This window comes from Opisthorchis viverrini, assembly GCF_000715545.1.
Source record: "Opisthorchis viverrini unplaced genomic scaffold opera_v5_18, whole genome shotgun sequence".
NCBI classification, from domain to species: domain Eukaryota; kingdom Metazoa; phylum Platyhelminthes; class Trematoda; order Opisthorchiida; family Opisthorchiidae; genus Opisthorchis; species Opisthorchis viverrini.
In genome coordinates this window covers 3,279,685-3,291,681 of record NW_008751674.1, presented here as the reverse complement: position 1 = coordinate 3,291,681, position 11,997 = coordinate 3,279,685, and the positions used below count along the sequence as shown (strand labels likewise).

Sequence of the window (11,997 nt, the reverse complement as noted above, 5' to 3'; positions counted from 1 at the left end):
TTCAAGGCTTATCCAAAAATACATATGATGCGCAAGGCCAAATTGGACTTGCATCTTTTCAGTGAAATTGAGCACTAAATGATGTATGTTACGTGGAGTGGCGGAACAAAACGCCCAAACACAGAATGGTGCTGTGATGTGTTGTCATTAATCAATCTTTCAAAAGTTGCTGGCGTTATGTTCTTGGAACGCCGCACACTTGCACACAGTCCCTTTTAAGTTCCGAGTCAAAACACAGTGTTGTAAAATGAAATGATAAAATACGACGATCTGTGTGCTGAGGATTTTTACAACTTGACCGCAAAATAAGTCTGATTCAGACGTCTTTTGCGTCATTGTTTGGATACCCCTATGACCTGCGGCTAATGGGTTTACTAAGGTCAAATTTGTATTTTAGTTGCTTCGATAGCCGAGTCTTCAAACAGCAGTTCATTCGAACCTTTTTTCAACGTCATTTTTGGTTATATTTCCATCTACGAGTAATATGAGAAGCCAGTGTCGTATGCCAAATATTTTTCTAATGAAAATGATTTCGTTTGAGCTTTGTAAAGGATTATTTCAAATACATTCGCCACCGGATCTGCTGCGGTTTGCACATCCCTAACTATGAAAATGGAGACAACACCGGAGAAGCGGCAGGTCGGATACAAAAGAAAATTTCCTCGAATTTCACCAAGAAAAGAAATCGTTCAAATATGCGGTTTTGTTCGACATATTGGATTTAAACGTTTAGCTATCAATGAAATTCAATTTCTCAAACAGGGCCTTGATTTCAAATATAGGCATAAAGTAGTAACCCACGATGTAGCGAAATTCGCATTTTCAAATCCTCAGTAAGTATTTTAGATAAAGCCGTATTAATCACCCGTAATATTCGTGAAATCAACGACCGACCCGAAGCACTTCATCGCAATGGGAACTGAGTACACTGAGTTCACCAGAGAAAGATAACATTTGCTGCGGTGCTGAAAAGCAATTAATGCACTTCGCCCAAACATATAAAACCTAAACTGCAGTAAAATGGACTCATTTGGGTCAGTATGCGCCTACCACATAAAAAAACCACAAAACCGGTAAAGCATGTTCGTAGTCACTAGATTCAAGCTTTTTTGGACCCAATAGTTTTCGTCGATTACCGAAAATGCGGCAAACTGTCTGTCTCAAACGTTCGATTGCGAGACACCCCATGAGTGTTAGTAACAACTTGAGGAGTGGTTTTTTAAAGCCGTATTATACACCCATATCACTGGTGATGAAGTAACATCTCTTTATAGTTGTGTTAATTATTTCTGTCTCCAGTTATGCTTGCTGATGTATATCTCGCTCCATACGGTGGTATTTAATGACATCAGACCAAACACACTTCTACTATGAAAAGCTCTGGGCATTTGAAATGAAGCACTCTAAGGATTAGCACCATTCTTGGTGAACGTGAGGATGAGCCAGAGGTACAGCGTGGTTGTACATTGTCACCTGGCAGGATAATTCCAAAAATAAAAAACAACATAGGTTTAGCAAATCCCAGTTGATTACTACCTCTGTGCATTTCGCCAACAGGCAATGGATAACTTAAGTTGTTCCAAAACGTTTCAACCAGCTCATCTTCGTAAACCGGGACAGTCCTCAAGCATTCAGCTTCACAGTAAACGTCTTGATATAATATTTGGCCTTGTATTGGTTTAGTGAGATGGAGGATAACAAAATTCCTTTAAGTTAACAAACAGCAAATTTTAGAGCAAGCTGGTCAGCTGCCTTGGATGAATAAATCCAAAGTGTATATTTTTTATATATTTGCATGCCCATTTATAGTTGCCAGCAGTCACCCAACTAACAAAAAGAATGTTAAGTATACGTTGTCCGTATTTTCTGATTTGCGCAGCAGAGTTTCATACAGCATTGACTATTTAATTTCGATATTGACATTTAGAGAAAGAAGTGGGTAAATGGGCAACTAATGTGCAAGTGAGCAGCTAGAGAATGGAGAATTTTTTATAAAAAACCAGGCGCGGAGCTGCAGCCAATCAAAATCCCGAGAGGAAATGACAGAAAATAGTGTAGTTTATCTAAGTATTGATGACAACGTTATATTTCATTATCTAGTATTGAAAGCAAATGCATTACAGTTTGCAAATTTTGCCTCATGTCAATTACTCCGGTCCAAGATATTCCCTCACCTTCAATCATACCAAAACCCAACATCAACGCCTCCTCTGTGCATCTTCCACCATTCTGGCACCACGAACCATGCTTTGGTTCGCACAAAGATATTCCCCTTCAATCATACCAAAACCCAACATCAACACCTCCTCTGTGCATCTTCCACCATTCTGGCACCACGAACCATGCTTTGGTTCGCACAAGTTCAAGCTCAGTTCGCCATTCGGGGAAGCACGCAGGAACAAACAATGTATAAGCACGTGGTTGCCGTACTCCCTCCCGAAATTGCAGCCGATTTACGCGACATATTAATAGATCCAATCCTTATACGCAATTACTTACTTCCATCATTAGGCATCCGAACAAGAACAGCTGGAATATCTACTTAGCGGAGCATCTCTCGAAGTCTCCACTCCATATTGATTATTAAGACAACTTTACAGCATCACGGAGGAATTCGAAATTGATCATGCTTTGTTTAGGCAGCTTTTTTTTAAACGTTTACCCACCCACGTACAATTAATTTTCGCTTCCAGTTAAGAAGGTGCTCAGTTCTCTGGACTTGCCAGCACAGCAGATATGATACTGGAAATTCAACCGTGCTCTTTTAGTATTTCTTCTGTAGACATACCAGTTTTTGTACCAACTTTTCATGAACGTCTTGGCAAGTTAACCAAACAGGTAGAAGCCATTTGCTTGTTTTGACCATACCAGCTTCGCCGCGCGCTGTCGCGTTCACGCTTGCAATCACCCTCCACGGGAAATCGTCATTGCTGGAACCATAGCACTTTTGAACATCGTGCACGCAAGTGCTCGCAAGCTCGTTCCTTCCGAAATAACACGCATCCCCTCAGAAAATTCCTGGAAACACACGGGAAGTACCATACAGGCGAGTAAAGTTAAATGCTTCCCTCATATCACTCGCCGGCTGACAGTTTTCGACGAATCATCTGGCTTCAGTTTTCTTATTGACACTGGAGACGACATCAGCATTATTCCTCTATCCGCCGCTTATTCCAACTCCAAGTCTTCTACTTTCACTCTAACTGCCGCTAATGTCTCTTCTGTCAAGACTTTCGGGAAGCGTGCTTTACGAGCTATGCTCGGGTTACGCCGTGAGTGTACCTGGATTTTGGTCATCGCAAACGTGCACTATCCTATCACTGGCGCCGATTTTATCACACACTTCAGCATTTTCGTCGATCGGAAACAACAATGTCTCATCGACGCTTGCACCCGCCTCTCTGTTAGAGGTCGATTTATCCGTCTACCTTCAACTAACCAGCGGAACAGTAACTCCACCCTCGAACCGCAGCGAAGTATTCAGTGTAATGGATAAATCTCGGCGAGAATTGAATTCAGGAAACCAACGTCGCTCTTGCTGCGTCCAGCCACAGTGCAAAAAAATGGGAGCAAAATATCCTATAGTATGAGCAACAAGTGCACTTGCTTGACTGGTAATCTTTGGAACAATAAACAATCTGAATTGTTTGAACTGAAGTCGCATAATGGAATTCTCACTAACCATTTTGGACCCTCATTTGCATCAATCCATGAGGCAGTACACGTTTGCCATGACTAACTTTGTGTCCAAAAATCGATGATGCCGAGTTCGAAACTTAAAAATTGCAATCGACGGGGGTGCCTTGCGGGAACCTCACAAGAGTCGTACGATTACCGAATGGGGGAACGGGAAGTCGGATGATACCGCGGATAATAACATCTGTAGGCACTATCAGACTGTGGAACAATGGATTTAACAATACTTGTGTAAACAATAAAATTGTGCTTTTGACCAGAAGCTGATGTCAAAGTGTCAGAAACGTATGATGAATTTTGAGGCCAAATAGCTGTAGGAAGGTTAGAGATGACTGCATATAATGCTTTCACTTCAATATTTGGTCACAAGTGAAGTGACTTACTTTTCAGAACTTATAGACAAGTTGAATGCGTCCCGTTTCCCCGGTTAAAATACTTCGACTGCCGGTGAGTGCCTGAGCATCTTGGATGATTTATATTCCCAAAATTTTTGAACCGCCGATTCGCAATTACAATCAGTGAAGAATCATGTCAACAAAATTTAAGCACACAGTTATTTTAAGGTTGGCTTTTGTTGTCTATCTGCATCCGAGAATTATTTTTTGAAATAATCCAACAACGCCGCTTCATCAGTCTCCGTTATTTGCTTCCGAGTTGTTTGGAATTTTCATCTGGACAGAGATACAGTTTGTGTTGTGATTCGAACAAGTACATACCAGCAATGTGCGTAACACGTAGCTAGCCTTTTAGCTGGGCGGTGGAGTCACCTTTGACTAACTGCTTCTTTAGCTGTTACGCAAAATCACGGAATGACTGATTATGAGAGAGGATCAACATATTCAACCTAGATGTTTTGGCTGCCACGAAGTTCATCGGTTTAAAGTGTGACAGAATAATCTCTTCAATGCATCTTAAGAAATATCAGTTACATATACAGCTTATACCTAATCCTCGATCAATATATATATGCTGATTTGTCAGCAAAATATAGAAAATACACCGTGATTTTATTATCATTCGTTTTTATAAGGCACCATATGTGACATCTTTACAAATAATCCTCTACGTCCCGCGCAGTTGAATCAGGATCTATTGGTTCCATTTCGGCATGCATGACGGCTCGTTTGAACGGCCGTGTTCCTATTCTGGCGTAATTATTATAATGCTACAATCAAACGAACTAGGAATTCAGGCTTCAGCATGGCGTAATATCTACCACTTACCTACTCAAACTGAAGCAGATGTACAACAGTTTGAGTATCAAAACAAGAGAATAATTTCGTATAGAAATGGATAGACGGTCAAACACGTTCATCACCCTAAGACGCCATCATTTTTATTAAGAGTCCGCATTTTAAGATGTCCTGCTGATGTAGGAAAAAGTGGAGAAATTTAATCTAGCTAGAGTCGGGTAATGGACGAAGCATCAGTGTGAACAACAGCTGCAAGAGCAGCTTTCTAAACCCGAAATGGGAGAACAAGAACAGGAAAGGTCTTCACAATTGGAAATAAACTGACTGCACCATACAAATATAGATTTAGAATCATGTACCGATGTACTACTCTAAAGGAAGCCATTCTCAAATAGGCTGGTGAAAAAAGCTGTAAGAGTGTTCCGTGAGGCCCAAATGTGGCACGATTTTGTAGAACTGTGGATGCAAACCTCTCGATGGCCGTGACGGCAACACCACTTAGAAATTATGATACAATTTAGGGATGAACATGCCGCTTGACTTTTCAGCCCAGTTCCAACTACAGCACGAAATCTATTTTTAATATTACCAAATCTGCTCAGTTCGCCATTAACAAATGAAGGTTCAGTGTTGTTTAAACTTTCATACTCAATATTACAACAAGTTACACCTGCACGTGTGTACCGAGCTAGAATTATTCAGCTACTGATTCAAGGGAGACTAATTAAAAAGTTGAGTGGTTTGGCAAAGAGTTGTTTTGTTCGACAAACAACATTTGCGCTTGAGGCTTGAATTTTCGTTTTCAGTTTGAGCAAAACCTATTTTATGTCTTTCGGATAAATTTTTCTCCGGATTTGTTTTGCGACAGATGTTTTTTTTCTCTAGACCAAATAGAATAGCCCACCGAATGCTACCTTTGGCAGGATACTTCTGGTCATTTGTGAAAAAAAATTTTTCTACCGCGAAATCGTACCTGAGAACATATTTTAAAACATTGGTTGTTAAATAACGTTCATGTCAATTTTTGTGCAGTGAAGAAAGGGGAATCAAAGCCAGCAGAATCAAAACAACAAGTTTACATGATCAGGAATCCCTTGCCGCGGTTTACTTTCAGATTGCTATCTCAAATTCTGCATAATGAGAAGAAATCCTGGACACAGTTGTTGGCTTCAGAAATTAAGTTGTGGCATAAAACTCAAGCAGAATGACTTGTTTTGATTCGACGGGTATATTCTTTCCCCTTGGAGCGAATCACGTTATGAGCAGCCGTTTCAGATACAGAACAGGTTAAAATAATATGACTAGAAAAATGATAATTTGCCAATGCATGCGATTCCTCTATAATGACAAGGCTGAAGGCTTTTATCTTACAAGACCTATCGTGTGTCTGCATTTTACCACCATGGTATTACGATTAAGCGTAAGAATATTAACAAAACGGAGTAAAGCTCGCGTTTTTGCCTAACCTAGGCAACAAAGTACACCGTTTTGCAAAAATCTGTCCTTGCAGTTTCACTCCGTTGAACTGAATCATATACAGTCTATTTGATTAATGTATTTCGGCCTGGAATACATGCCGGAAATCTACGTCGAGCTCTGGAATCAAAATACGCGTCAGCACATTTTAGTCGAATTTCACGCCAGGTGCGCCCCATGGAAAATTGCTCTAAAATATACGGTGTATTATTGGAAAACGTCCATTATTTGATTAATAAAATCCGATTTTTATTTTGCTCAGCGTTTTTGTAAAATATATTGAGAATGCGATTCATCTATTAAAACTGGCGAAGTAAAGCTGGAAACACTAATTTTGCCAGCAAAACCCAAAGAATCCGAGGTAACTTCAGCACTGTACTGCGGCGAATCCCATCTGATTATTTTGTTGGTCAAATAGCAGGTAAAAATGCCGCAAAAGGGACACTCCAAGGGTCCAGGTCTTCTCACTGGTGTCTGGCTCTATTTGTATTGCAAAATGATAAAATCCAACATTCCAAACCTGTAAGAAATATAAAAACAAACACATATAAGCAAATAAAATTTCATAAGATATTAACAGTCCTTGAAAAGCAAAGACACTCAGGTAATCACTTACAAATCTTGTAAGTTCTTGAGACGGCACCGTGAAAATGCGAGATGCCAGCTTAATTCTCAATGGACGAACCTGGTTGAGTTTATGCGCTGGAACGTGCAGCAACCCATGAACATGTTTATCTACAGTTAATGTTTCCAAAATTTTGTTCGATGCTTCAGCTGGTGCATATGTATCCGGTGATCCAGTGTCCGCATAGGCGAGACATCGTTCGCACAGCAGAAGATCACCATATTCTATGCTGAAAGTGATAAACATTTCGAAAATTCACCAACCTGTCCTTAGAAGCAAACGAAAAAGTCATGGTTTCCTCTTTCACTACATACTAGAATGTATAATAATTTGGGGTGGAGGCAAATGTTACACGACCAACAGAATGTCCCAAACCTACAACTAGCAAAAGAGGCGCTTTCGTTGCATACCGATTTGAAACCTGGACGTGTTTTTTAGGAGACCGTCCAACGATTCCTATGAATTTCCTCAAGATTAGTAGCAACTAACCCACTATAATTAGAAAAACGTTGCATATGTCTAACATCGTCGAACTTGAGAATTCTGCAAGCAAAAGAACTGCTTGCTTTGAAGATTTAAATTAACTCATAAGTGCAATTATATCCGAACTAGCAAAACAAAACAGGTTTTCCACCAAATCGTCGTCAGTGCTAATTTATCGACGCTTTTTTAATTCGAAAAACAAACGTGTTCAAGGACAGCCTCATGCTGAACATGGATGTCGGATAATAATGTAAACGAATTATCTAACAGTGTCGCTTTTGGTGCTGCACATTTAAATGGTATTGTCAGACAAGCTAAGACTCAGAATTCGATTGTTTAAGTAGTACACAATATTCCGCACTCTTCCACGTCTGCACACATGCAAAAAGTTAAGCGGGCACTCTGTTCGTCAAATTTCGAATTTTTTATTCGAGGTTGCATGGGTGATTGAAGCGTATTTGAAGTCAAATGGCTAACTGTACCCAGAATCACTTAGAGTCTACCACACCAGCCAAATAAATTATTGGTAAACAGCGCTGAGAGACCGTCAAACTCGAGGTTAAAAGGGAATAAGTGGATGAAGAATAATGATAAAATTCAGTGAAAAAATTCTCGTCAAAGTTCAGTGGAAAATATTGGAGCTGGAAACTTCAAAAATGAGGTGATGAGGACGATGAAGAAATTAAAATTCAACTCATAGAAAAAAGAGCTTTGTGCAGCTCTATACGAAAAAACCCCAAGGCATTCTAAGCCGCTTGTTTTGGCGGATAAAGTTGTTTACATTAAAACTTGTGTTTCCACTTATTTCCTGAGTGCTCAGCCAAACGTTTTCCGATTCGCGGCAGAACCACACTTTCAATCATTTTGAATTGATGATACAGAATTCTCCAAGGCCTACCACACCACACAATACATACACACTAAGAGCCCTCCGTACGGACAATCTGGCACATGCAAATAAATTGTTTTAAACGAGATTTTGAAATGAGCTTGAGGCCAAAGGTCGCGCTGTATTTAGTCCCCATCAGAAACGGTCGCTTAACTCACCTAACCTTCTGTCATATTCAGTGATTAACACGGAATTCAGGACTCTGGTCTTTCTCTTACGCACTGCCAAATACTGGCTAGTCTGCAGTATGTGAAATAGTAAATTGTCTGCTGAGGAGTGTTCATGCAAAACCAATTTCGTTCACCATCAAATCCAGAAAACGACGATGAGATAATGGGCAATGGTAGATGTTCTGTCGGACTTGGTGAGACTTGTTACCATATCTTGGTCTACACCTCTATTTCTACCAATTAATTTTCCCTGGCGAATGAAGGTGAGTATCGGGTGTGCAGTTGCAAGGAATGGGCCATGGAATATCAACTAAATTTACGTATGCAAACTGAGCCCGGCTGTAGCCTGAATACACGGTAGGATTTGCATTTCTGGCGTGTTGAATCACTGTTTGGCAAAAAGTTTTAGTATGGAAGTTTCGGCCAGAGGAGCGCATCGTGTCAGACGTGTGGGTGTACTTGGTAAACGTACCGTGTCTGGTCTATTAAAAGGCTCCTTATGCGCTCGTCATTGTGAGCTTGAGTGGCAGTTTTAATAAAACCTGAGTTAGTTATTGGACGCCTGTCAATCTTGAAATCAGTTTTGTGGTTAGCTCGTACGAGGATGCATGTCTCTGTGCGTTTAACTCACCTAGTGATGTCCACCACCCACTGAGTTCCTTGATATAGTGACAAACTCACAATTGGCGGATGGTAGTATTCGGTTCGGGTCCCTCCAAATTCCAGATTTCCGTGTATGAACCAAGAATCCCCGCGCACACCTTTTTCACTGAAATCACAGTATTTAGGTATGGCTTATGCATGGACCGCCAACAGTAATATCTACCTTCAAAGTTCTATGGCAGATGCAGCTTCCTTGCATACAGCTGTTTTTAAATGGTTCAGCTTGCTAGCTTAAAGTGAATAACGAATGGAGAAAGTAAAAAAACGATTCCACAATAAAGAACAGCAAACAGTGACTGCCACAAGAAAAGTGAACATGAAAGCAAGGCTTCCGTGTGAGTATCGAATAATCTGGAGATGCGTTGTGTCCAAGAACAAGAGAAGCATTCTATTCAACGAGTTGTTTTAATTCAGCATCACAAAGGTATAGGATCACCATACAAACAAAGGCCATTGCTGGTCTTAGCCTCACAGCGATTGAGGCCGCTCACAGACACAATGCCCATTAGTAAACAAATTGATTCTGAGGAATGAATGTGCAAAACAATTCTATTTATTATTTTCACTTTTAGAAATTCTAATTTAAATAACCTGGATTACTCTGGTTAAATATGCATCTTATTTGCCAAAGTTATTCGCCAGATAACGTAATTTTTTTCACCATTTAATACAGTGCTCCTTTTATTGTATAGGTGCTTAAATTGGTGTTACAAGTTCGGAAAGACATGGAAAAAATCAATTGCAAATGGAAGCGTATACCTGAAAATATTACGTGGACTGCGGAGAAGTTGGATATTTTGTCCGTCATTTTAAACATGTGAGGTGCAGGAATGGAAAGTGGAGAAATTGCTATAAACCCAGAATCAATCAACCTACGTACATTCCGTATTATTGTCAGGCACTTTGAATACTTTAACTAAAAATTATTGTCCGCAAGCTATCATAGATTCAGAGGCCTGGTCAAGAATCTATAATGATGATGGTAACTTTTCTGTGCTTCGGCATTGTGCCAAGATGAACTCCACCAAACAAATCACTTAATACTTTAGAAAAACTACAATGGGTACTCAGTAGCTAGTTTGTTAGAGCTACAAATAAATCCAAACAGGTGCTAACCAAATAGGCAAAAGATTGTAACTGATGCAGAAAAAACAGTAATACCACTGCGTGGGGTTCTCGAAAAGGCATACTCTATAGACTATTGATGAGCTTATATTTCCACACGCTACACTCTTGGTACAGAAAATCATCCAAAACAATTGCCATGTAGCCTTGTACTTAAAACGCAGTGATTATGAAACCGCATGGGTCAGGTTCTTGTTAGAACTCACATGTGATCAGACTATTGTGGGTTAATGCATTACAATGATAACGTGGGAAAAAACACAACACCCAATCAGTGTATTAGGCCTGATCCGTTCACGGATTTGACCAAACAATAGCATTAAATTGGGTTGTGAGTTTGTTGCTATTCTGGACAATACCGGAGAGCGAATTCTATTCTCACCGTTGCACCAAACGGCAACATACGCTTAAAATGGTGCACAAATTTACATTGGAAAATTTAGATTGAGTAATTTCAACATTGATGCCAACAAGAAGGCTAAAATATTTCTCCTGTAACGCGCTGTAAAATATACGATCATAGTCCGACAAACATGTTGATTATAGGAGGCAATGTCTGTTCGTTAACATCCGGGTAATTTATTTCGAATGTAGTGTACTAATGGTAGTTCTGACATCGTTGGCGATCCATAAAAATATGCAATGCATATTTATTTCTAAAAAAACGTCACCAGAAAACGAACCCGCAAAACCGAAAAGTGAAAATGGCATCAGTCACGATGCCGGCTTCCACGATATAATCCAGAATTGTAGTGTTTGAGAATTCACATCTTCCGTCATTTGAAGGTGGTCTTCTCATTCCAATTATTCCGTCATACCCTTCTCTTTTGTCCACTGCCCCAGTGCTCTCCATCACTACAACGAACTTGAATTGCGGAAAAACGCGACCTGCAAACTTTTTGAATGTTAAAGCATAAGGATTACACTAACCAACCCAAAGCTCATCCGTCACCACATGTCCCCTATATTTTTCACCAGAGTAACTGGTTTCGAACTCTTGATTCAGTGAAATGCTAGTTTCTGGCTGTCCAGTGTATTTATTCCTGTATGCAAATTCTGCGGATGTTGACTTGATCGACGGTATCCACCGTGTCCATCCTCCAGTGTCAAGCAGAACCATGAAGGGCTGCCTTCCCATGTATATCTGGACGATTGGATTACCCAATAAGATTAAAAGGATAAATCATGTAGGAGCACGTAGCACTTACTGCGTTGTCGCTAATGAAGTCCACGTGAAAAATCTGGCATTGGACATGTGTTGATCTTTACACCGTTTTTCGAAGAAATTTGCCACTCACCTTGGATTCAGTAGATAGAACAAGCATACTACTGGCAATAATTTGCCTATGAGTATCTTGGACATTGTAGGCCCGTGTAGGTGTCGAAAGCTCACAATTGTGTCTTCCGTCTGCTGGTTAGCGCAGTAACAGGCAAGTGTCTATATATCCTTTGTTCCACAAGATAATTGGGTTAATTAGAATAGGTGTTAGGTGTGAACGAATGAGAAATACGGATGCCTGTCGGTGTTTTGGGATACCTTGGTGCATAGCAAAATTATGACAACCCATAGCTGCAAAAATTTTATTGAAGTAGTTTAAAAACATCCTGAAACCTACTTAATTTTTACGTTTCACCAATGATGTGCTTATACTTACTTACTGCCATATACCAAACAAA

The 11,997-nt window shown here is 40.1% G+C and overlaps 1 protein-coding gene across 1 annotated transcript; it reads right to left on the bottom strand.

Moving 5' to 3' along the window:
- Positions 1-4,744: 4,744 nt before the first annotated feature.
- T265_01714 (hypothetical protein) lies at positions 4,745-11,458 on the bottom strand (the record flags this gene model as incomplete). The annotated part of the gene is made up of 5 exons (XM_009165780.1): positions 4,745-4,861; positions 6,745-7,219; positions 9,164-9,301; positions 11,004-11,208; positions 11,251-11,458. 5 exons carry the CDS (start codon positions 11,456-11,458, stop codon positions 4,745-4,747), a joined length of 1,143 nt encoding a protein of 380 aa, XP_009164044.1.
- Positions 11,459-11,997: the final 539 nt, after the last annotated feature.